The sequence below is a fragment of the Macrosteles quadrilineatus genome, unplaced genomic scaffold (genome assembly GCF_028750875.1).
Source record: "Macrosteles quadrilineatus isolate MER2022 unplaced genomic scaffold, UCM_ALF_1.0 Scaffold_2__2_contigs__length_208266976, whole genome shotgun sequence".
Classification (NCBI taxonomy): domain Eukaryota; kingdom Metazoa; phylum Arthropoda; class Insecta; order Hemiptera; family Cicadellidae; genus Macrosteles; species Macrosteles quadrilineatus.
Genome location: NW_026542595.1, coordinates 130,621,274 through 130,648,888, shown reverse-complemented (window position 1 = coordinate 130,648,888; position 27,615 = coordinate 130,621,274). Strand labels below are relative to the sequence as shown.

The 27,615-nt window shown below is 35.1% G+C and overlaps 1 protein-coding gene across 3 annotated transcripts; it reads left to right on the top strand.

Annotated features, from left to right (window-relative positions):
- On the top strand, window positions 1-27,603 carry LOC128986358 (F-box/WD repeat-containing protein 7-like). 3 transcript variants are annotated; one of them, XM_054406698.1, is made up of 3 exons: window positions 1-216; window positions 6,995-7,111; window positions 25,579-27,603. In XM_054406698.1, the coding sequence occupies exons 2-3, from the start codon at window positions 6,995-6,997 to the stop codon at window positions 26,053-26,055; spliced, it is 594 nt and encodes a 197-aa protein (XP_054262673.1). In that variant the 5' UTR covers window positions 1-216; the 3' UTR covers window positions 26,056-27,603. The 3 variants fall into 3 exon arrangements, with proteins under 3 accessions (XP_054262673.1, XP_054262672.1, XP_054262671.1); XM_054406697.1 differs by lacking the exon at window positions 25,579-27,603 and adding an exon at window positions 21,387-23,420; XM_054406696.1 differs by lacking the exon at window positions 25,579-27,603 and adding an exon at window positions 10,902-12,923.
- The last annotated feature ends 12 nt before the right edge of the window (window positions 27,604-27,615 follow it).

Sequence of the window (27,615 nt, the reverse complement as noted above, 5' to 3'; positions counted from 1 at the left end):
AGGACAGGCTACAGGTTGCACGAGCTCGGCTCGACGCACGTTCATACAAAACATAAGAACATAATTTACTACGTTGAGCAATTTTAGTCATGAAGCGCAAAACGAAAGTGAATTTATTTGAGTAATGAAGTTAATTACTAATTTGGCTACTGAAAGTTAAGTTACTTATTCCTAATAGCAAAGTACCGGTAACCTGACTTGACTACTTAATTAGAGGTAAGATCAATTAATTATCAGAACGATGATTTTGCTAACTTGCTATGCCGAAGTAGGCTAGGCCAATGCTATGCGGGCTAAAGCCGGGTTTACACTATGTAGCAAAACCTGCTATATAACTTTTGCCATTTAACATTGTAATATAACTTTTCATTGCTAGGGCCTAACTTTTGCTAGCCTAGGCCTATACAAAAAAGTTACAGACATTAAGTGATTCCGGTAGGCTACATAACCAAACTTGCTGATAGGCCTAATAAAAAATCGAATGAAGGTTAAATTTTGTTCTTAAAATAAAATTATAAATGCCAGAAATTGTAACAGTAGAGGAGAAATGACATTCAAAGCAAAATCTTTGACAAAATGTTAACCCTCAGAGAGTTAACTTAAGCGTCGCGTAATCGACGCACAACACACTCGCCGTGGTGTTATGCGTCGCTTTTGCGACCCACAAACATCGTTTACGGCGAAGGCTCTGGGACTGACTGAATCAGATTGAACTAGAATCGAGATTGGTATTGTTGTTTTCGGCATATTCTGAGCTTTCTCCTGATGTCTGTTTAGACGCTATTCATTTTAGTTCCGAAAATATTGTAGCAGACAGCTGACGTGCGTATTTCTAAATAACTTGGTTAACCTCGCACCGATGACTGGATGTGTTTTATTACTGTTTTATCAATCATTGTTTTAGTGTTAAAAATCAAAAGTAGGCCTAGTATTATACGCGATGCATTATAAGAAGATTTAAATGATATTGAAGGGCTGGTTGATGATCCCAAAGAAGTAGGTAGTGATATTGATGTAAATTATCAGCCAGATTCCTAGCTATGGTTAGGCTAGCCTATGCTTCTTAGCTAAACGCTATGTAGGCTACCAAAATCTGTTTTTTGCCCATAACTTATTGATTTGCAAGCCTACTTCCTTATTATATTTTTGGAATCCTCATAAAACTCTGAACAAAAGTGGCTATTTTAAAATATTTGTAGACCTATAAATTATAACAATTTATTGAGCGCAAACATAAATGTTTTTCATTAATTTTAGAAATGTTAACCCCATAAAAATTGTTGAACTTTTTTTGTAATGTTTTATATATATTACATTGAAGCCCATAATTTTCCAATCAAAATGATACCTATATAAAACAGTAAGACTTAACATTGTTTTTAAGTTTCTAAGATAGGCTACATTTTAATAAAACCCTGCGATTGCGCAATAAATGGGCGAACATTAAGACCAAAACTATGGACACTTGGAGGGTTAAAGTTACCAATGGGATTCAAACCAGGGACCTCCTGCATATCCCACACTCTAAAATATTGCAAATCCATATTGCTCTCTATCCACAACCCCACGAACACCACTTGTGTGAACCTGGAAATAACTCGGCAATAACTAGTGCACGTGCCTTAAAAAATCTATTTCTGGCCGTTTTGCGGAAAAATACGGCCACGAAACATATTACCGATAATATCAACAGATAGAGGACACTTTAACGGACACTAGTATCAACATCATGTACCTGGGGAGTAAGTTAGGGGGGGTAAATCAGCAATAAGTAGTGCACGCACCCTATAGAATCTATTGCTGGCCGTTTTGCGGAAAAATACGTCCGTGATACATATTACCGATGATGCCAACAGATAGAGGACATTTTAACGGACACTACAGTATCAACATCATGTACCTGGGGAGCAGGGCCGGCCCCAGGGGTGGGCGGACCGGGCGGTCGCCCAGGGCGGCGGGGCCGGGGCGGCGGAGCCGGGGTGGCCGCGGCGGAGCCATGGCGGGGATGTTAGACGGAGGTGGAACTGGGGCGGCAGAGCCAGGGCAACAAACAAATTTTAGGGAACAGTAAATTTTTAATACGAATAAAATTGTAAATTCATTGAGTGAATGTGAACAGTACAATTATCTATATTACATTTTAGGCAAAGAACAAGGTAAACGGCAATTCAAACATCGATTTAAAATTATAATTTAAGCCCAAATATAAAAACCAACCACTCGGCTTGTGTATCGAACAACCGTCGCCACCACGTTACGACGTTACCCAGGACGAGTGACAGCGTCAAAGTAACATTGCAGCGGTTGGGATTGACCTCGAAACTTTTTATCTTAATAAACAATGTCGTAATTTGCTTCAACAATTAATAACATTGCTGTTTTGGGGGAAATCCAAGATGGCCGAAAGTCCTGCCGACTCTTAGGTCAGATTTTAAACTAAAACCAAAAAATAATTGATATCTGAGGCAACTGTAAACATAAACTACCTTATAAAATGAAAATAATTTTAAAATGTGCAATTTACACTTAGAACCCTTAGTACATAATTAAGTCAGAGTTAAGGGAGACACCATAATTCGGCGATCGCTCAAGAAAAGGGTGGAGCCCAGGAGTAAACAATTAGGCGGGACACCTAATTGGAGTTAGTTTTTCACTAAAATAAAGCATAGTAAATAAAAACGGACGTCGTAGCCAAAACTCCTGTTTTATCCCACATCCCCTTCAAATCCCACTCATGCTCTAAAAATCCTGTTTTCGGGATAATAATCCCACGTATGGAAACACTGCTAGTACCGCGATGCGCGGAAAGATAGGCCTACATTCATCGTTTCAATTTCAATACGGTACTGAATACAATTCCTCATTCAATTTATACCAATACTGATTCAACCTTTAATAAACTAAAAAAAACTGCACTTGTAGGAGTTAATAAAAAAACTTTTATCCTGTTACGGTACTTGAAACATTTAATAGTTTAGGTTGGTACTACTTTTTGTCTCCGGTACAAGCATGGTACCTAGTTATTTTTCCAATATCACATGTTTCTTCCGATATAAGCCGATGATATCGCAAGCAAAATATCGATATATATCAGTATCAGAAGCACCGTATCGTCTATCTGCTAGTGTCAAGTCAAGGCCAAGTAGAACATAAAGTGTGAGGTTAAGTTAGTTGGTACTCTTAATTTTCCAGATTCCAGATGTTTAATTCTTTTCTTATTGGTTTTATGAGTAGGCCTGAACTATTTAGGCCTACATTTTTCCTTAGGCCTACATTTTTTTTCTAATAATTCTTGATTCTGACTATTCAATATCGTCTTACGGTATACCTGGAAAAAGTATATCAGTTTGGAAAAGTCAGGGAATTTCATTTCCAAACTACCAGTACCAACCCTGGTTGGGGGGGGGGGGGGTAAAATCAACAATAAGTAGTGCACGAGCCTTAAAAAATCTATTGCTGGCTGTTTTGCGAAAAAATACGTCCGCGATACATGTTACCGATGATGCCAACAGATAACAGACACGACAGTATCAACATCATGTACTGTCAACCGGGGTTAGATTGACCCCTTTTTTGATGTTTTTGTTGATTAATTTTTGTTTATATTGATAAATATTCACAATATATTTTTTAAATTATATACAGGTACTGTGTGAATACCTTCCAGTAATTATTTTTTTTTTATGGTCATATGTTAGTCATAAAAAAATAATAAAAGGGGTCAATGTTACCCCTGGGAGTCAGAATTACCCCGCTTGACAGTACCTACCTGGGGAGTAAGTTAGGGGGGGTATAATCAGCAATAAGTAGTGCGCAGGCCTGATAAATTCTATTGCTGGCCGTTTTGCGGAAAAATACGTCCGCGATACATATTACCGATGATGCCAACAGATAGAGGAAACTTTAACGGACACGACAGTATCAACATCATGTACCTGGGGAGTAAGTTAGGGGGGGTAAAATCAACAATATTTTCCCGCAATATTTTATATCGCGTACGTATTTTTCCACAAAACAGCCAGCAATAGACTATTGGGCGTGCGCACTACTTATTGCTGATTTTACCCCCCCTAACTTACTCCCCAGGTACATGATGTTGATACTGTCGTGTCCGTTTAAGTGTCCTCTATCTGTTGCCATCATCGGTAATATGTATCGCGGTCGTGTTCTTCCGCAAAACAGCCAGCAATAGATTTTGTAAGGCGCGCGCACTACTTATTGTTGATTTTACCCCCCCCCCCCTAACTTACTCACCATGTACATGATGTTCATACTGTCATGTCCTTTACCTGTTGGCATTATCGGTAATATGTATCGCAGACGTATTTTTCCGCAAAACAGCCAGCAATAGATTTTTTAAGGCGCGCCCACTACTTATTGCTGAGTTTACCCCCCCTAACATACTCCCCAGGTACATGATGTTGATACTGCTGTGTCCGTTAAAGTGTACTCTATCTGTTGGCATAATCGGTTATATGTATCGCGGACATGTTTTTCTGCAAAACAGCCAGCAATAGATTTATCGGGCGTGCACACTAATTATTGCTTATTTTACCCCCCCCCCCCTAACTTACTCCCTAGGTACATGATGTTGATACTGTCGTGTCCGTTAAATTGTCCTCTATCTGTTGACATTATCGGTGATATGTTTTGTGGCCGTATTTTCCCGCAAAACGGCCAGCAATAGATTTTTTAAGGTGTGTGCACTAGTTATTGCCGAGTTATTGCCAGGTTCACACCAATCTAACACCGATGGCTGTATTGGCTGTTGTAATGGCGTTCTGGGTTCTCACAACCGGTTACCGAACGTGTATCCTATGTGATATACATATATATATCACAGCCGCGAGCTGGACTTGGGGCATTGCCGCAATGGCTTTCCCCACTTTACTCAGATAGAGATAGCAGAGAGGGGCTGGCGGCTGTGACTTCTAAATTTTGGTAGGATTTGTCATGTGGAGGACAATTGGTGGACTGGACTTGGGGCATTGCCGCAACGGCTTCCCCCACTTTACTGAGATAGATAAGAGCAGAGGGGTGCTGGCTGTGACGTCCAAATTTTGGTAGGTTTTATCATCGTGAAGACATGTTGTCTGAAGGCCTTGGCGCGTTCCCATGCTAAAGTACCCAAATAAGTTGATAATAGCAAACAGCATCTGCAAAGCAGCATACCATGAGAGGCAAACACATCAACCATACCGTATCTAACTTTTATGTAGTAGGCCTACAGTCCTACATATTTTGTATACTTCCATAAAGTGGAGTGGTAGTAACTTAATAAAGTTTACCAGCCCCTACATCTTTGAACAGTAGGCCTACACCACACCCCCTGGTTTAGGACACCCCAACCTGTTGGTTTGGTCTGCACCTATTGCAATGGTAATCGGCCTACAGTAGAACCTCAATAAATTAAATTTTCTCCCTTAGAACCAATAACCCCACAAAACACTTCAGTATGTTAAATTATTTGTTTCTTAAGCTCTTCAAAATGGTTTAGAGAGAAATCGGAAAATGTTGCGTTTTAGGGTCAAACATTTTGACAGTAAAAAATCTTTTTCCAGTAAAAAAAATCTATATTTTAAACATCCATGAATAGCCTAAAAACGTGAGTTTGCAGGTATAATTTTCTTAAGTTTCCCGGGGAGGACCCCCGGAGCCCCCCTCTCCATGGTGGGTATTGCCAAGCACATACATCAAAAGCCCCCCCCCCAAAAAAAAACAAAGGTCTGGATGCGCCTCTGGCTTATGCCCTGTATGGGAAATTCTTTAAAAAGCAGAATTATTGTAACAAATAACTGCTATCATTCAAACAAAGCCTATCCAAAGTTTATTTTATTTCTGCTAAGATTTAAAGGAGAGGTTTAACCTAAAATGATATTAGGTTCAGTCATTTTTTTTTTTCATAAAAAAAGTATGAAATAAATGAAAGAAAATGACCCAATAGGTAGCCTACCTAAATTAACTTTTTTTAATTTTTGATTTTCAACAGGAAATTTTTGTTTTAATTGCTATAGATGTAGAAGTTTCAATTCATATTAAATCAAACATCCTTTATTTATAAAGAAGAAGAGATTATGCATTGAACAGCCCTATATTTAAATACGTTATTTAAGAAATTATTGCGTAGGTAACTTATATTTTATTAGGTACTTGAAAGAAGAAAATGTTATATCGTGTCGTGATAATTGTATTTTTTACTAATTATAATGGAAAATGTCTGCAATATTTTTTAAAATATTATTGAACAATGTTACGACCAAATAAAGTCTGTAGCCTAATATTACATCCTACTTATTTCTGCCGAACATTTATGCACACACCTCACATTGTATATGTATCCTAAATCCTAGCTCAAATGAGTAAGGAAATTCCATAAGGAAATACTCCTGTCGAGCTTTTAAGACTAGGATAGGCCTATTTTTTTCAAATTATACTTCTAGGCAAGGTACCGTGAAATATAACCTAGTCACAGGTTGAGATGTAATAACAGACTAGGAACCATGCAGAGAGTAGATTTTATTTCACTATAATGAGTAACTCTTTTTGAAATCCCTACAAAATCGGAAAGGGCTAGGATATAAGTTTGACCTCCTTCTATGTTTAAATAGGTTACGTTTCTTGGTGGATGAAAGTGGCTATGAGAACAGATCCCAAGATTTCCTACTACTAGGTATCACTGGGGAGTGAGCCGGTCTAGTGGAACAGTAAAGAGCCTTAAAAGGTTCCCTATTTCAAACAAACCGTCAATCACCGATTGATGATTTTATCTAAGTGATAACGCTCCTACCTCTAGGCCTAGCATTAATGTTAAGAATAATCACAGGATAGAGAATATTTAAGCAAGTAAGTATCAAGTGAGCTCCTCCTAGCAGGGCATTGCAGTCCTGCCAGAAAAATTATAAGTTTTATATATATGTTGCATGACTAGTTCAATAGTCATATATTTTTAAAAATTGAGTTTGTGATTTACATAGTTAATTTTGTTTTTTATTAGATGGAGTACATTCATTGTGATTTAGCCATGGAAGTGGCAAAATACCTCACACCGAAGGATATATCCACCTGCTGTAGTGTTTCACTTCACTGGCGAGAAGTTTTTGGCAGCAATGAGGTACCGTAACTGTCCAGTTTCCTGTTCTACCTGTTCTATAGTAGGAATAGATTACAGAACGGCCATTTCAAAATAAAATCCACCAATTACAACAAACTTAAATAATGAAATATATGTTTTATTTGTATTTAAGGAGCTAACAACCGATATCTTTTTGTGCTAAAGTTATTTTTTAATAAAACAATTTTTTTACACATCTTTTTCTATGTTTAAACTGTTGTGGTTGATTATGATGCAAAAGGCAGGATTTTAGGGTATTCTAAGTTTAATTTTTCTGTGAATTAAGCGGCAACACTGCTTGTTGTTTTTATTTGATTATGAAGAGTACAAACTTTGGGCAATAAGGGACAAGCATTAGTTTTTTCAAGGTAAGTATTTTTATAACTTTTTTCTCAAGTTTAATATTTCCTTTATGTAATCTACGTTACCAAAAATATAAAAGTATTAATATTTCTTCTTTTTTATCAAATAATAAATCATAATGCAACTTTTAGTACAAAGATACCTTTTAGTTGAGGTTATGTAACACATTTTGTTCTTTTTTTGTGTTAAATATAGCCTGTGTGTTAGTTTTTTGCATTCACCTTAAAATTTTTAAAACACAAAATTTTTTGGACCGTTATGTAGAGCATAAAAAACAAACTATATAGGCCTAGTATTTAGAATTTTAAACCTAGGTTAAGTAGTTCCAAAGAAAATCCAAAAAATGTTTTCATAAAAATTCCTATGTTAATCTAATGGGAAAAAGGTTGTTAGCTTTTCTACAGTTAATTTTACTGTAAACTTATATTTTCTTTTACCGATCAATTCAGCTCTACAAAAGTATCATGTTGGTGTTTAAATTGTGATTGTCCAACCGTTGCAGAGATATTCAAAATGCTAAACACAGTACGTTGTCCATTGTTATCCTTTTGGAGAATAATTAAAATTTGATTGGTATCTCAATTAATTATGAATATATATTGATGAAACTTTGATCAACTAGTACCTACCTAAATATTGAGAGACAAAAAAGTTGAGGGTGTTTATGAAAATAAAAAGTCTGTTAACTTTGATTTGTTGTACTTTGCAAATTCTGCTATATTTAAGTTTTGATACAAGAAAATTACATAAATATACTTTAATCCACTCCAAATTAGTGTAGGCCTATTTCATGTGACCACCTACTTTAAATTTTTATTTTTTATAAATGCTCAGGCAGACTATAACTAAGTTCCTAAAAAATTGAAACCTACATTGCCCTGTCTGTAACCCTATGGTACTGAACCGGTGCAACAGCACAGAGGCTTCTCAACCAACAACAGGATTTGCTATTTTTGAAATCCAACAGTTGAGAAGTGAGTTGGTAGTCTCTAGGAGTGACTCGTTTGGAAATGAAAGCGGCAACACCACACGAAATACAGATTACATCATTTTGAACCAAATACAGTATTACAGTGCAGAGTGGCTTGTGAGCTTTTAGCTAACTCTCACTCTAAATTCTGGATCCTTTTGTTTTTCCAGCTAATCTCAATCTGTTAGAAACTGAGGTAAACTGTCAGCTCCGTCCGTAGAGATTGAGGTTATGTCTTAATCTTAGTGATTTCAAAAATACCTTGTTTAAGTATTCAAAATAAAATTAACTATGGAGGCTTGCTTTAGGCAATACGTCATTACCCTAGAGGTATACCTGTATAGTAAATTATTTGCTTTCTTCATCTCTATGGAAAAATCACCTTATTTTAGTTCCCTTCATTGGTTTGTTTCGTACATACATATCCTCCCCGCTCTGATTATCTTCGGGTAGGGTGTTCACTAGGCCTCTCCATCTTCTTCTGTCCTTACACAATTCCACTTCCTCCACATACTGCCATTGCACTCCACTTGCTTCCAGGAATAATATATGTCGGCAGGAAAAAGAGAATAATGCCCCTCGCCCTTCTTCTGTCAGTATCAAAAGTGGTTCAACAGACTGTGTCTGCCTTGGGAATCAACAAGAACAAGGTAGTAAAAATATGTGCTGAGTAGAATAAAAACATTGAAGAGGGGGCAAATGGAGAGTTCTGCACTCCAAATAAGAAGTCTCCTCATCAGAAAACAGTTACCGGCTGGACAACTTCTGCAGAGATGCTATCCGCCAATGTGTTTATGGATACTGCAGGAGAAGGGAGTACCCAACACTGAAAAAAAGGACTCGATCAATCAAGAGATTTATTTTCTGGTAGCACTTGTTCTCTCTAGCTGTAATTAAAAAAATCATAGGATTTAAATACAAGTTCACGGGGAAGAGAAAAGTTGTTCTGATGAAAGACCAGACATTGTAGAGTGGCGGTGCAGGCTGCAGGCCGGATGAAAAACATAAATATAGATGATGTTGTCTGGCTAGACAAAACATAGGTAACCATTCTAACCATTCTAAAACTTCATCATGGACAGATGATTCTGTGAATGCAACAATGGCAGTGCCATTAGGGAAGGTGGTAGGCTACTTCTCCTTGCAGGTGATGCCGCAGGATTTATTCTAAACTGCATGCTTCTATTTTCTTCAAAAAATTCCTATATTACCAAATTTGAAGGATAGCGTGTAACATCCGCAACTGGATCCTCTCTCACTCAGCATCTAACCTTTCATTACACAACATCGTTGGTCACAAGTTTAACAAAATGTAATCGGTAGAGTTATTTCCAAACCAGCTATTTCCCAAGTTAGATGGTGTCCCTGTTAAAGTACAACAGACACCACATCGACAGTGATGCGTGGGGAGATAAAATGAGGATCCAACAGAAATGATTTTTGGAGGATCTGGAGAGGACAGTGACAATAGTGAGATAAGTGGAGTGCACCCACTTTCACAAGGAAATAGAGCATTAAATATTGATAATAATATACCGTCAACAAACATAATTATTTCTTCTTTTAATCAGTAAATATTTCTGTCTTGGCCTTCATAAATTTTAAATGTAATTTAATGTGTTTGTTATCCATGCAATTAATGTATGTATATCTTTAGACTCCCATTCCTACTCACTCACTCCCTCATAAGGCCATCTTATTTTTTTTAGTTGTGCAATGTTTATTTTTTTAATTTTTTCCGGCTAAGTTTGGTTCTTAAAGCAACATTTGAATGGAGATATAAAAATGAAAAAAGGTTTCTCCCAAAAAATATGAAAGACCAAAATAAAATATTTTAAAATTAGGTTGCCTCCAAATAGGAAAAAGCTGTGTGCCCTTTAGGGGAGAAAACTGCCTTCCTGAACAAGAGGTTGGATTTAAGATAATGCAACATTGTCTTACTTTTACTAGATTCTATAAAGGAAATTTTCTTAACCAATCCTTTAAACCACACAAACTCAACATTATCACCAACAACTATCTTCGGGTTACTTTTCCATCGGTTGGTTTCATAACTCTTCTTCAATGTCTCCCAAAGGAGGGAGACAAACCAAGAACCTCAATCCGCTAATCAGGTTTTATAGATTTTTGACATTTGTACTCCAATTAAATGCTTTACAACCATCACAGTAGATCGGATTTGAAAAGTTTCAGACTTTAGAACTCTTCTTGCCAAGATTTACTCAAGTCAATCTGGAAGCAAACAAAATAAACAATGTCTTGGTTCAATTAGCTACGGCCAGTCCTGTAATTAAAAAAAAGGTGCTTTTGCTGACATAATGTAAAATCAATCAATTATAGTTCGGCCGCTTAGAAAGCGACCTTCTCTAGCATTTGTTTAGCATTAGCACGCAGGTCGTTTTCTATGCGGCCGAACTTTAGTGAATTATATTATACATTTACACACTTTGTCAACAGGTTTGGAAGCGACTGTGTGACTCGGAGATAGAGGAATACCTGAGGACAACTCCGTGTGTAGTGGAGCCAACTTTTCAACTCCCTCAACATCTTGGCACTTCACTACCTCCTCTGAGTCAATGGAGAGCAGCCTTTCTACGAGAACAACATTTGTGGACAAACTGGAAAAAGCGGAACTTCAAAACTGTGGAGTATGATTTGGGAAATAATGAAATTTATGAAAGGGCGGAATTTGTAAGAAATGATTTGATAATTCGATTTCATTCTCGTTCAGTGGAGCTATGGGACATAAGAGCGGATTGTCCAGTTCTAAAGGATACCATATCATTCAGCAAAGATAAATGGTACAACCCTATCTTCGACGACCTGGTCTTCGAGAATGGGATTGTCGTCCTCAAAGGCGGTATTTGTCGTAAACGTTATAAACAATATTCTATAGACATTCTCAAGGTTAATCAAAATGAAAGCACTGAAATCACAAAATGGCATTTTGAATACAATGACAAAGATTTGTCACTCAAACCGGGGTGCAGCGAGGACAAATATTTTTCTGTCAAAGATTTTAAAATAGTCATTACTCCAGGGGGGAAGTGCATTGGATACTTCCCTTCCACAGGAGCTTTTTGTATCAAGAACTCCTTTTCCGTGTGGGACCTAGAAACTGGAGTAGAACTCAGAAAAGAATTTCCATTCTTACCACATAATGAATTGATGATTGTTGGATGTAAATTTGGTTCAAATAGATGTGAAGATGTGTTAGTTACTATCCTTCACTCACTCGCCCCCCATGATATATCAGGATCACGTTTGGCGACTTTTGAATGTAAAGTTTACAATGCAAATAAGCTCAAATTCTTACCATTTAAGAAAATGTTTACTGTTATATATAACAAGGATTTAGATCCAGACTATTCTTTTGAGCAAATTTTCCCATGTGTTATAACTGATGGTTTTTTGGCCCTTTCCGACTGTGGCCATGAAGTCAAAGAGTTCGTCAGAGTTTTCAACTATCAAACTGGACACGAGCTGTACAAGCTAGAAACAAATGAATATAATACACGAATACAAGTGATTAGGGATACATTCCTATTCACTAAAAATAAATCTTCACTAACAGATTACACTCCGGGAACAGTAAACAACAGCATATTTCTTCAAGAAGATTGGCCTGATAGGTTGAGATTGTGCTCGTTTTCACCATCTGGAAGAGTTTGTGAATATAAAACAAGAGTTGGAGGAATAGAACACTTTCAGGTTGTTGGAAGGACAGGATTAGTTCAGGTCGTATATAGTAATGGTTCTGCTGGAATTGTGAGAATCGGTAGATTTAACAACTTTAGTGTTTACTTTCCTCAAGAACTAAAACATGAGCTCCCGCTTCCTTTTTCGGTTTTGGTAAACAAGAAACGATGGAGCTGGGTTAATCGAGCTTGCACTAAAGTAATAAAAAGAACAGGTCCTCCTACGACATTCAGTATTTCATACTTTTGGTAATTTTGTCTGTGTATTTCATGCAATACAACAGGGTTGACTAGATGTTGGAGCGAAATGTGTCCCTGGCTCCTGTTGAGATACTTACTAAGTACACAAATGTTTTTGAAATAAACAGCATGACTGGATAGTGGATACATATTGTTAATGGTACTGTTTACTTATCATAGTAGACAAAGGCAGAGATTATATGAGAGTCAGATTCCCCAAGTTTAAATTCATGTAAAAAGTTATAGAAATTAATCTTCAGTACTTATTAATTGTTCTGTCATGGGTATAGAAATACTTTTTGTTATCAACATTAACTTTATTTGTTATTCTTTCCTAAGATTCCTTGTTTTGTGTTACTTTGTACTTGGTATTACTTCTCATTAATACCAAATAATGAAATAATAGTACTGTAAACACAATATTTTGTATAACATACAGTATTCTTAATCCCTAACAATTTGCTGTGCCAGGCAAAAAGGTTTGTATTCGTACTTAAAAATTATTATAATATATCTTATCTAAGGTAGACATCTTAATAATTGTGTGCTGTAATTTGTTATGTAATACAAAGTAATTTGGATCTGGTGTCTATGTTTCAGTTGTTTAAATCCTTCCCCAACTGGAGGCAATAATTCCTATTTTAGCGAATTTCCATATAGGAAAGTAGCTATATAACCGTCTGTCTCATACTAAGACTTGAGCCCAGGACCGATTTACTTTTTCATTTCAATGTTCCCAGAGGCCAAAATCACTATTTGTTCAAATTTTTATATATGTATATAAAATGTTTAAAGCCATTATGTATTTTCAGCCATTTAACACCTCCTTTCATCAAAATAAAACAATCTAATCATAAACAATATTTCGAAACAGTAAAGCACAAATCATGATATTAACCCTATTCAGTTGTAATAGAATACAAAATTTTGTCAAAACTAGTGATCAGTGTCACCGGACACGAACTAAAGACGAAAAACTAACTTAAAAATTTACAATGGGTTGAGAAACTATGTAGGTTTACCAACTTATAACTTATTTACTTGAGTTATCGTGCTAACGGACACATAAATTATAGGTACCTACGAATTTGAATGGGTTTTTTTGGCCTGTAGAGGCATCAAAATGAAAAAGAAAAACAGCCCCGGGTCTAGGTCTTACAATGAGATCTATGGTAATAGCTTATCTCTTTCATGGAAAATTCACTAATAAAAACCAACCATGGCCTTTGATTTTATGTAATCATTTGGACAACTCAAATTAAATGTTAACGAGTCCTTTCTCAAAATGGCGGTTTAAGAGGAAGGTCTTATTTATTTTCCTTAGTGTATGTAACAGCTGATCAGCTCTGGCTTTTGTTTCAATGTTAGGTGAAGGGAATGATACTGTCTCTCCTCAAACCATACAAATTCAGTTTATAGAGTATAGCATGGTTGGTAGACTCGTAAAAGGTTTACATACCTTTTTACAATCCCAAACGTAGAGTCTCTTTTATATGAGTTAACCGGTAACTGGTGCCAATGGTAGTGACTGCAGGTTGGTTACCGGCCGGACAACTGAAGTTGATGGTACAGGCAACTGGCAAGCCACTCCACCAATAGGCACCATATGACTAGTCGAGAAAATATTGACGAGTAATGAACTTATCCTTCTTCTTACACTATGAAACAAGAAGAGAAGGCGAGGGCGCAGGGGTATGTTTATCCAAAACTAACTAACCACTAGAACAGTTGCCTTTATTAAGTTGCAAATAGATTGACAAACTTTGTGTCGACCAAAATTTTGTTTATTTCCGTGTGTCCAAAGTGTTATATTATAAACTTTGATGTTATTTAACTGTATTACTTACCACAATGGAAACAAGTGGTTATCTGTCTCCGCTCTTGAACTGATTATTTTCCCTATAACAGGTTATGCCACATTTCCAGTGACAACCATTTAGGCTAGTCAATCTAGAGTCAAAATAAGCCTAACATCAAACTTAAAGCAATAGAAATGAAATATATGGGATTTTGTCAACAAAGGGGTCCACAACATCATACTAAAAATCGAGAAAAATCGAAGTGGCGGAAAGCCGCCATATTGGATAAAAGCTTCCGCCATATTGGATTTATGTAAGCTTTTAGTAAAATGGATATAGTTTGACAACTAAGCGTCTTAAAAAATCTCCGGTTTGTTTTAATAGCTTCCTCATTAAGTCTACTTCAAGATAACTACAACTTTTATATTATTATAATTATTTTTTGTTTAAATGAGACAGCTTTAAATTCAAAAAATACCAAATTTCAAAGATTTTTTTTAGTAAAACCTTAAATTTTTTGCAAATACAAACTCGGGTGATATGAACATACATATTTTGTGGCTATTAAAAAATCTGCATTAAATTTCGAACAATAATAACCATCACATCAGTTTGTATCTTGCTTTGAAGATGGGATATATTATAGGATATATTTGTTATCAGTCTTCAACTTGGAACGCTAGCCGTGCTGCACCGCTACATCTAATCCGGGTGAAATACACTTTGAGGTGGGAAAAATTACTTTAAGAAAATTTAAGCCATATTTTGGAATCATTTATACAGGATAATATACTAACAAAAATCCGACAAAATCCGAGCATGGAAACACAGAAAAAGTAGACGTTTTCAAACATAACAAAATTCAATTTTTCATAATAGACAATTACAGTAGTAGTCAAAGAAATATAAGAAATTACGTTACACTTTTTTCAATGTTACGTTTTATAGTTTTATTTTTAGTGTTGGGTTTGCAGAGTGACATACTAAAAAAGAGTCCACCGAAAACCCCTAAAACAACTATTAAAAATGGCGGCTTTTCTCAAAATTGACAAATTAAAAAAAACACGTGAATTTTATGAACATTTTTCGAGAAATTGACTTGGTACCGCTGCTGATATTTATTCATTTTCTAGTTCCTAATTTCGATAGATTATCCTTTTTGACCGCCATCTTGGATCGCCATATTGGATATAAATAAAATATTTTAAAAGTAATGATAGTTTTGTGACACATCAATTTAAACTAGATTTTTACAATGATTTCAATTCTATAATATTTGTTTAGATATCCTTTTTAGTTTTCAAACGACCCCTTACATTTCTTATGAACGTTTCGTACTTTGAATTTTTTTATGATATTTCTTACGTCTCCAGTTATTATTAACGCTTGCAGTCCGTTCTATAGACATACCACTCACAAAACAACCTGCGCAGAAACGAAAAGATCACGTGGTTCGCGCCGGTAGGTGTGGCGTACCATTCAAACCTGCGCGGCTCGAAACGGCCCAGGGTTCTTTTGTTTCTGGTATTACTATAGCCTTAAACTATTCTGTGATGTAAGGGCTGTCATTTAATTATTTGGGCTATTGATCATTAAAATCAGAAAACTTTGAGACGAGCTACAAATATGAAATTGACTTTTTTAGAAATAAGACGTTATTAAAACGTTTATATCTCGGGTTGTATTAACAACACGAGATATAAATCTTCACATATTATCTTCATATAAAACGTCACCAAGTTCTTTCTGGTCTTAAATTACCCAGTAAATTATTGGCTTTCATTTTATTAATTACTAAATAAAATCTGACAAATTTAAAATGAGACATGGACTTTTATTTAAAACTACCAGTTATCCAGCGCGCGTTGCTGCGCTAATAACTATTATTTGAAATTTTATTTTTTTCTTCTTTACGATAAATAATAAAAACGTATACCAAAAACAAAAATAGAATTGTATTTTTTAATTGCCAGTGGATAAACTATGTTTTTTGTTTTTTTTTTTCATTTGGTTTATAGATATATAAGTTTTTTAGGCGTACCTACTACCTCGTGAGCACGCAACATACAGCTGTCCGTGTGTAAAGCATACATTTTCTACACTTAAACCGGCGACAGTCAGTGATTGCCCCTGAGTCTTTTAATAATGACTGCGAAAAAAGACGAAAGGAAAATATAGTCGCTTCAATTCAAAGGGTAATTCAGATGAAATCATCGGTATTCTATGGATTAAGACTATTTCTCGTTTAAACTTACTACTGATGATTGTTGTTTGAATCAGATTTGGTGTAATGTTTTTAATCGTCAGTCTGGTTCCGTTGCACAGCATCCGTGGATTTAAGTTTCGCATTAGTATTATTTGAGCTCTTCTTTTAATGACAGTAATGTGGTGGGTTAATGACAAATCGGGAGGCATTTGAATACCTGCCATAGCTCACACGATTATTTTTCACTTAATAATTTATGTTAGATTGTGTGGGTATAGAACAAAGGATAAAGTTATCTAGGCATTGCTATCCCTTTTAATCTTTATAATACTTTGATAAAGGTTTTGTATGTTTACATATTTAACATTGGAGAATTCAAACGTTGTTCAGTGCACTGGTATGCTGTGTTTAGGTTTTAGTCAATGGTTTAATATATATGGACTTATCAAAAGTAAAATAGTTTTCTGTGCTGCATTCTGTGAAAACAGTGTGGCACTATTTCAAATCATGAGTAAAACAGAATGTTGTGATTATTCACGCCTACAAAGCAGTTGGTGAGAGTAAACAAACTGCTTTTAAATTATATTTATTGTATGAATTGTAGTCCCAAAAGTCTGACAATCGACCCCTTAAAACCCACTGGGGCGGAGCCCTTATGACGGATCTGCACCAAACTTCACACACACTATCCTTGAATAATATCTGGAAGTTTCACTACAATCTGTCTAGTGGTTTCGGAGTCTATAGGACACATACATACATACATACATACATACATACATACTTCCTCTTTTATAGGTATGGATTAAATAATTTTTATTTTGCGAATTGTCTTCAGTTAAAGACGTTTCCTCAATTCAAAATAAATAAATACGTAATCCATAGCTAAAATAAGAGTCAATACTTTGCCGAATTATTTAAGACTATAAAGCGTTTTTGGAGTTACTCAAGATTGAGGATATGTGTAGCCTATTTAACTAAAGACAGTTTTCAAAATAAAATAAAATAATTTTAAATGAAGGTTCATGAGTCAATTTAAATTTGTCAGATTTTATTTAGTGATCAATAAAAATAAAGCCAAATATTTAATCAATACATTCAGACCATAAATAACTAGGTGACGTATTGGCAATCCAAAATATAAATCTTTTAATAAAAACTGATTTCCTAAAAAGTCAATTTAAGGTTGTGTTGGGGTTTGTAGCTCGTCTCAAAACTTTCATATTTTAATTATCAATAGCCAAAATAATGAAATGACAGCCCTTTCGTCACTGAATAATTTAAGGCTAGAACGGACTGCAAGTGGTAATAATAACTGGAGATGTAAGAAATATCATTTTTTTTTTATTTCAAGGTACGAAACATTCATAAGAAATGTATGGGGTAAAGTTTTCGTTTTAAATTATCTTAAAAGCGAAAAATGTTATTTAAAAACGCATTCCAAAATTGAAATCATCGTGAAAATCTAGTTTAAAATGGTGTGTCACAAAACTATCATTACTTTTAAAATATTTTATTTATATCCAATATGGCGATCCAAGATGGCGGTCAAAAAGGATAATCTATCGAAATTAGGAACTAGAAAATGAATAAATATCAGCAGCGGTACCAAGTCAATTTCTCGAAAAATGTTCATAAAATGCACGTGTTTTTTTTAATTTGTCAATTTTGAGAAAAGCCGCCATTTTTAATAGTCGTTTTAGGGGTTTTCGGTGGACTCTTTTTTTAATAACTTTTTTTTGTCACTCTGCAAACCCAACACTAAAAATAAAACTATAAAACGTAACATTGAAAAAAGTGTAACGTAATTTCTTATATTTCTCTGACTACTACTGTAATTGTCTATTATGAAAAATTGAATTTTGTTATGTTTGAAAACGTCTACTTTTTCAGTGTTCCCATGCTCGGGTTTTTCGGATTTTTGTTTGTATATTATCCTGTATAAATGATTTCAAAATAATGGTCTAAATTTTCTTAAAGCAATCTTTCCCCCCTCAAATTGTATATCACCCGGATTAGATGTAGCGGTGCAGCGCGCGTCACGGCTAGCGTTCCAAGTTAAAGACTGATAACAAATATATCCCATAATATATCCCATCATCAAAGCAAGATGCAAACTGATGTGATGGTTTAATTGTTCAAAATTTAATGCAGATTAGTTTTATAGCCACAAAATATGCATTTTCATATCATCTGAGTTCATATTAGCAAAAATTTAAAGGTTTTACTAAAAAAATCTTTGAAATTTGGTATTTTTTGAATTTAAAGCTGTCTCATTTAAACAAAAAATAATTATAAAAATATAAAAGTTGTTATTATCTTGAAGTAGACTTAATGAGGAAGCTATTAAAACAAACCGGAGATTTTTAAGACGCTTAGTTGTCAAACTATATCAATTTTACTAAAAGCTTACATAAATCCAATATGGCGGAAGCTTTTTTCCAATATGGCGGCTTTCCGCCACTTCGATTTTTCTCGATTTTTAGTATGATGTTGTGGACCCCTTTGTTGACAAAATCCCATATATTTCATTTCTATTGCTTTAAGTTTGATGTTGGACCGTATTTTGACTAGCCTAATTAGTGACTTTGTCAGTAAGCTCCCATTTAATTCAATGCCATGCAAATTAAATCAATCCAACTAATCAAATCAATCCAACTAATTAAATGTTAGTGTCTGTTCACAAAATCTAGGCGTTTTAAAAGGAAGTCAATGAATAGTCATTTATTCCATCTTTAAACAATACAATATTGTGATTAATTTCGTCAAAAAAATAACTACATCCTAATTTTGGCTACATTGTAGTTGACAAGAGAAGGTCTCCTGGGTTCCCACACCACTTTTTTTGAGCTTATTGTATGTATCAGCTGATCAGCCCTTGCTGTTGTTTCAAAGTTATCTATATAATTAATACGCTACATGAAACTTTGTCGGTTGAACTCCTCCGCCATTTCTTAACCGATTTTATCCATTGACGTCTCATTGGAAAGAGCGTGTCGCGTAGATTTGCAAACTGGCCTTACATTTTTGAAAAAGTCCCTTGGGCTCGCCCCAGTGGCTTTGAAAGTTCCAATGTTATCCTTATGAAGAACATAATTGTTTACATTTTGATCAGCTGTATAATTTAACTGCTGTTATTTATTTTTCAATTCAATGTAACTAACACATTGAGTACGTTTATTTACTACTAGCAGAGTACCCGTCCTTCGTACGGGGTTGGAATATAAGTATAAAATGCTTATTACAGTTATACTCAAGCTTTGCGTTTGCAATAAGGGAGGACACAGTTTGATAAAATTTGCTTTTTTAAATTTACAGTATTCTATAGTATTACACATCTACCATAGCCATAATGTTCTACCACTTCACGTAAACAATAGAGAAAAATAAACTATTAACAATTTGCAAAATATCACAAATTATTCATGAAATGAAAAACATAAACATAACTGTAAACAATCCTACTTTGACAGTTCTCATTGCGAATCACAGTTTTTTGTTGCTGTCTTGCTGCTTAGTTCAAATTAGCTGTTTTCATAAATGCAAAAAAAATATAGTGCTGCACCCTGTTGGTAAATCTTATAACTTTTTAATGCTTTTCCATATCATAGAACCAACTTTTTTTAGTTGAAACAGCTGACTAAATTCTTTAATTCCCTTTAAATATGAATACTCATAAGGTTAACATGGGGAATTACAGAGCCACTGGGGCGGAGCCCGAAAGGATTTTTGATATAAGAATATGCCTATATGTTAATCGGGAATGTAAGCTATCATCATGCCAAATTTCAGCCCAATCCGTCCAGTGGTTTATGCGTGATTGAACTTCAAACAAACAAACAAACACACAAACTTTCACATTTATAATATTAGTAAGATAAGATTTGAGTTTGTTTAAACATAACCCCCAAGACGGATCGTGTTAGTATGGTTGTATCTTAAATTTGTGTATTTATCGTTGTTTTGTGTCGCTATGACGGATCGTGTTAGCATGATTGTAACTTAAATTTGTGCATTTATCGTTGTTTTGTGTAGCTATAATTTGTTTATTTTTTTCTTCTTTTAAATGCCTCCGACGCGACGACAACGAAACATAGACAGGAGGCGTAATCGTGATAACGACCGCAGCTACAGAACAGTGGCGCGTAATAGGTTTAACTCATCACAGTCAGTACCTGACCCTGGACAATCTCAACTATTGGCTACAAATGCACCCTAACACTACCCCAAAACGACTTTTCGTTCTCAATTGGCCCTCTATCAATGACCTGTGTTGCCTGTACAGCGAGGCATTTTGAGAAGGAGAAAACCGGCCGGAATGATTTAGGCTTATCAATAACGAAGATAAACATGGTCTGAGTTACACACCGGTAATCTTGAGTTGACTCTTTTAAATTAATTGTAAATATGCCTGTTATTCGTTTTAAAATAAATCCTGTAACACTTTGCAATTGCTCGAATTCGAGCAACATGTACACTAGTTCATTATTATAATGTTAAAACTCCAATTCTCACTTACTCACTTCCCCTAGGGGCATCTATATGAGATTTAAGTTTTTTTTTATGTTGAATGTTTTTTTTTCAAACTGTGTTCCTGAACATGGGTTTAGATTTAAGATCCTGCAACATTGTCTAACATATGTTTTACTATGATAGGAATATTCCTAACCAATCCTTAACACAACACAAACATCATCATAATCAACAACTATCGTTGGGTTAAATTATTAAATTGGTTAGATTCATAACTCCTCCAAAGTCTCACAAAAAAGAGAGACAAACCATGAACCTTAACCTGCTATCATGTTTGATGGATTTTTTATCTCTTCACTAAACTAAAAGTTTGACAACCATCACAGTAGACAAGAGTTGAACAGTTTCATTCCTTAGGTTTAATTAGCTACGACCAATCCTGCGACGGACAGAGGTGTTTTTGTGACATAATGTTAAATCAATCAATTAGTAAATTATATTATACATTTACACACTTTGTCAGCAGGTTTGGAAGCGACTGTGTGACTCGGAGATAGAAGAATACCTGAGGACAACTCCGTGTGTAGTGGAGCCAACATTTAAACTCCCTCAACATCTTGACACTTCACTACCTCCTCTGAGTGAATGGAGAGCCGCCTTTCTACGAGAACAACATTTGTGGACAAACTGGAAAAAGCGGAACTTCAAAACTGTGGAGTATGATTTGGGAAATGAAAATGATAAGAAGACTTTTTCTTCAAAGCATCAATTTGTAACAAATGATTTGTTAATAAGGTTTTTTACCAACTCGGTGGAACTGTGGGACGTAAGAGCGGATTGTCAAGTTCTAAAGGATACCATATCATTCGGCAAAACTAAATGGTACACTCCTACGGTCTTGAAGAATGGGATTGTCACCCTCAAAGGCCATTATGATGATAATGGTTATGATCATCACTTTATAGAAATTCTCAAGGTTAATCAAAATGAAAGTACTGTTATCATAAAATGGCATATTGAACTAAATGACAAAGAATTGTCACTCAAACCAGGGTGCAGCGAGAACTCAGTTGTGGACAGTTTTTTTTCTGTAAGAAATCTGAAAATAGTCATTACTCCAGGGGGGAAGTGCATTGGATACTTCCCTTTTACAGGTTCTGTTTGTATCAAGAACTCCTTTTGTGTGTGGGATCTAGAAACTGGAGTAGAACTCAGAAAAGAATTCCCATACCTACCACTTAATGAATTGATAATAATAGGATGTAAATCTGTTTCAAATCAATGTGAAGATGTGATGGTCATTGTCCCTTACTCAACTAGCACCCCAGATAGTTCAGGACATTATTTGGGAACCTTAGAATGTAATGTTTACAATGCAAATAAGCTAAAATTCTTACCATTTAAGAAAATGTTTACTCTTATTTATAGAGAGGATTCAGAACCAGAATGTTCTGGAGACAATCTTTTTCCGTGTGTTATAACTGATGGTTTTTTAGCCTTTTCGGACTGTGGCCATGAAGTCAAAGAGTTCATAAGAATTTTCAACTACCAAACTGGACACGAGCTGTATAAACTAGAAACAAATGGTTATAATACACGAATGATAGTGATTGGGGATACATTCCTATTTACTAAAAAAACATCTTTACCAACAGATTACACGCCGGGAACAATAAACAGCAATTTATATTTTCGAGAAGTTGAAGAGTTGCTCTTGTGCTCGGTTTTGCCATCTGGAAGAGTTTGTGAAGATATAACAGGTAGTAGATATGTAGAAGAATTTTTTGCCAATGGAAGGACAGGATTTGTTAGAATTTCATTTACCAATGAATTTTCTGATGAAGTTTGCAGATTTAACAAGTTTTTTAATTTTGCTGTTCACTTTCCACATGACGGAGAAGTTAATCCTGCTTGCACTAAAGTAATAACATCACCAGTTATGAGGAAATCTATTAACACAGTGCACATCTCATACGTTTGGTAGTTTTGTCTCTATTTCATGCAATACAACAGGGTTGACTGGATGTTGCAGCAAAACGTGTCCCTGCCTCCTATTGAGATACTAAGTACACAAAGGTTGCTATAAACAGCATGACTGGATATTGGATTCATAATGTTAATGGTGCTGTTTACTGGTTATAGTAAACAGAGGCAGAGATTATATGAGAGTCAGATTTCCCCAAGATTGTTACATGTTTGGATAATTGTATAGAAATTAATCTAACGGTACTCATTTATTTCCACTGTCATGAAACGGTACCACAATATGTACATATTGTTATCAACTTTAACGTTGTTCTTAATCTAGTTTTTTGTAAGATTCCTTGTTTTGTGCTACTTTGTATTTGGTATCATTTCGTATTCAATTCATACCAAATATTGAAATAACAGTAAACACAATATGTGGTAAAATCAATACAGAATTCTAAATCCTTAATAGATTGTAATTCTGTGCCAGGCAAAAAGGTTTGTATTCTGTATTCACACACCAAACTATAATATACGGTAGACATCTTTATTTTTGTTGTAGTTTAACTTGTTATGTAATAAAGTAATTTTGGCCTGGTGTCTATGTTTAAATTGCTTGTAGAACTTGAACCCTTCTTGTACATTGTACAAGCTCTTAATTTCTCCTACTTAATACTGTATCCTCCAAGGGCAGCTCCAGAGGGTAGGGCAGGTAGTCCGGGCAACATTTTGGTAGATATTTCAAAATTATAAATAAATAGGCCAAAAGAGATTTTAATGATACATAAACAATAGAAAAGCATTAAATTTATTTTTTGCATTAAAATTTTAAAATTCCCTTTTTGCAGGGAAGCTCCTCAAACCTCTTGTCCCCCGATCAAACTCCTTCTTGAACCTTGTCAGGCCTACCCAAAAATATTATTCCTGGAGCCTTCCCCGTTATCCTCATCACTATTTAATCCCATTAGTCAGATCACATTATGAACTATTAATTTCTAATGTAAATAGTATCTACAAACTAATCTCATATCTACTGTTTTAATGTTCCAATTTTACCAACCATATTTTTTGGATCAATTCATCAACATTTTGTTTTTGTTTTTAATTTATTTAAACAAACATACAGTTTTACATTTTTGTAGCAAATCGTTCATCATAATTGGTTTATTTACTTGAGTTATCGTGCTAACGGACACATAAATTAAAGGTGTGAATTTGAATGGATTTTTTTTGGCCTGAGGAGGCATCAAAACGAAATAGTAAAACGGCCCCGGGTCTAGGTCTCACAATGAGATCTATGGTAATAGCTTATCTCTTTCATGGAAAATTCACTAATAAAAACCATCCATGGCCTCTGATTTTATGTAATCATTTGGACGACTCAAATGAAATCTAGAGTTCACAAAATCTAGGCGGTTTAAGAGGAAGGTTTCCTGGGACCACTTTTTTTGGCTTAGTGTATTTGTCAGCTGATTAGCTCTCTCTTTTGTTTCAAAGTTAAAGTGAGAAGAAAGGATTGAAACTGTCTCCCCTCAAACCATACAAATTTAGTAAACAGAGTATAGCATGGTTGGTAGACTCATAAATTGCATACCTTTTTACAATCCCAAACGTAGAGCCTCTTTTACATGAGGTAACCGGTAACTGGTGCCAATGGTAGTGACTGCAGGTTGGTTACCGGCCGGACAACTGAAGGTGGGTACAGGCTACTGGCAAGCCACTCCACCAAAAGCCACCATATGACTAGTTAAGAAAATGTTGACCATTAATGAACACATCTTATGTTATGGTATGTACATATCTTACTTTATGAAACAAGAACAGAAGGCGAGGACGCAGGAGTTTTTTTATCCAAAACTAACTAACCACTAGAACAGTTGCCTTAATTAAGTTGCACATAGTGGCACAAACTTCGTGCCAACCAAAATTTTGTTTATATCCGTGTGTGCAAAGTGTTATTTTATAAACTTTAAAAAATGAAAACAAGTTTGTATCTGTCTCTGCTTGTGAACTTATTATTTTCCCTAAAACAGGTTATGCCACATTTCCGGTGACAGACACTAGTGACTTTGTCAGTAAGCTCCCATTTAATTCAATGCCACGCAAATTAATTCAATCCAACTAATTAAATGTTAAGAGTCCGTTCACAAAATCTAGGTGATTTAAGAGGAAGGTCTCCCGTGTCAAAATTGTGTCAAGTTAGGGTGTTTTATGGCAATAAACGATTATGTGATTTGATATCAATACAATTATATTTCTTAAAACTCCAATTCTCACTCACTCACTTCCCCTAGGGACATTTATAAGAGATCTACGTTTTTCAGATGTTGATTTTTTTTCAAACTGTGTTCCTGAACATGGTTGGATTCAAGATCCCGCAACATTGTCTAACTAATGTTCTACTATGATGGGAATCTTCCTAACCAATCCTTAAAACGACACAAACATCATCATCAACAACTATCTTTGGGTTAAATTTTTAAATTGGTTAGATTTATAACTCCTTCAAAGTCTCACAACGAAGAGAGACAAACCATGAACCTTAACCTGCTATCAAGTTTGAAAGATTTTTTATCTCTTCACTCAAACTAAAAGTTTGACAACCATCACAGTAGACAAGAGTTGAACAGTTTCATTCCTTAGGTTTATAGCTACGGCCAATCCTGCGACGGACAGAGGATTTTTGCTGACATAATGTAAAATCAATCAATTAGTGAATTATATTATACATTTACACACTTTGTCAACAGGTTTGGAAGCGACTGTGTGACTCGAAAATAGAGGAATACCTGAGGACAACTCCGTGTGTAGTGGAGCCAAAATTTCAACTCCCTCAACATCTTGGCACTTCACTAACTGCTCTGAGTCAATGGAGAGCTGCCTTTCTACGAGAACAACATTTGTGGACAAACTGGCAAAACGGGAACTTCAAAACTGTGGAGTATGATTGGGGATATGAGAACACTAATTGTTCTATAAAGCAATTTGTTACAAATGATTTGATAATAAGGTTTCTTAACAATTCAGTGGAACTGTGGGACATAAGAGCAGATTGTCCAGTTCTAAAGGATACCATATCATCTGGCACAACTAGATGGTATTACTGGCCTACAATCTTAGAGAATGGGATTGTCGCCGTCGATGGCTATAATGATAATGGCTATAATCATGATTTTTTAGAAATTCTCAAGGTTAATCTAAATGAAAGCACTGTAATCGTAAAATGACATATCAAACAAAATGACAAAGAATCGTCACTGAAACTAGGGAGTGGTGAGGACTTAGTTGTTTTTTTAGAAAAAAATGTAAAATAGTTATTACTACAGAGGGAAAGTGCATTGGATACTTCCCTTCTACTGGTGGTGTTGGTATCAAGAACTCATTTTGTGTGTGGGATATAGAAAATGGAGTAGAACTCAGAAAAGAATTCCCATTCCTCCCACGAGATGAATTGATTATTGAAGGATGTAAATCTGGTTCAAATCAATGTGAAGATGTGATGGTCATTGTCCCTTACTCACTTAGCACCCCTGATAGTTCAGGATTTGGTTTGGTGACTTTAGAAAGCAGAGTTTACAATGCAAATAAACTCAAATTCTTACCATTTCAGAAAATGTTTTCTCTTGTTTACCGCAATAATTTTGACCCAAACTATTTTGTATCAAATTTTGTAGATTGGAGTGATTTTCCGTGTGCTATAACCGATGGTTTTTTGGCCCTTTCCGACTGTAGCCAGCATGAATTTAAAGAGTTCATAAGAATTTTCAACTACCAAACTGGCCACGAAGAGTACAAGTTAGAAACAAATTATTATAACACACCCTTACAAGTGATTGGGGATACATTCATTTTTACCAAAAATACATCTTTACCAACAGACTACACTCCGGGAAAAATAAGCAGCAATTTATATTTTCGAGACGATGTAAACTTGCTCTTGTGCTCGGTTTCGTCTTCGGGAAGAGTTTGTGAAGATATAACAAGTAGTAGATATGTAGAAGAATTTCATGCCATTGGAAGTACAGGATTTGTTCGAATTTTATTTACCAGTGGATTATCTGAAGTTTGGAGTGTTAATAAGTTTTTAAATTTTGCTGTTCACTTTCCAAATGAAGGGGAAGTTAATCGTGCTTGCACTAAAGTAATAACATCACCATTTAATAACATAGTGCGGATATCATACGTTTGGTAGTTTTGTCTGTATTTCATGCAGTAGAACAGGGTTGACTAGATGTTGCAGCAAAACGTGTCCCTGGTTCCTATTGAGATACTAAGTACACAAATGTTGAAATAAACAGCATGACTGGATAGTGGATTCATAATGTTTATAGTACTGTTTACTTATCATAGTAGACAAGGGCAGAGATTATATGAGAGTCAGATTTCCCTAGATTGTTACATGTTTGGATAATTGTATAGAAATTAATCCAACGGTACTCATTTATTTCCACTGTCATGAAACAGTACCACAATATGTACATATTGTTATCAACTTTAACTTTGTTCTCAATCTAGTTTTTTTGTAAGTTTCCTTGTTTTGTGCTACTTTGTATTTGGTATCATTTTGTATTCAATTCATACCAAATATTGAAATAACAGTAAACACAATATGTGGTAAAATGTAAAGTCAATACAGAATCCTAAATCCTTAATAGATTGTAATTCTGTGCCAGGCAAAAAGGTTTGTATTCTGTATTCACACACCAAACTATAATATACGGTAGACATCTTTATTTATGTTGTAGTTTAATTTGTTATGTAATAAAGTAATTTTGGCCTGGTGTCTA

What these genes read in the sequence shown, in the direction of transcription:
- LOC128986358 (XM_054406696.1), top strand. Translation starts at nt 6,995, where the DNA reads ATGGAGTACATTCATTGTGATTTAGCCATGGAAGTGGCAAAATACCTC. An exon ending in AAGTTTTTGGCAGCAATGAG is followed by an intron (nt 7,112 to 10,901) that starts GTACCGTAACTG and finishes CTTTGTCAACAG; the next exon opens with GTTTGGAAGCGACTGTGTGA.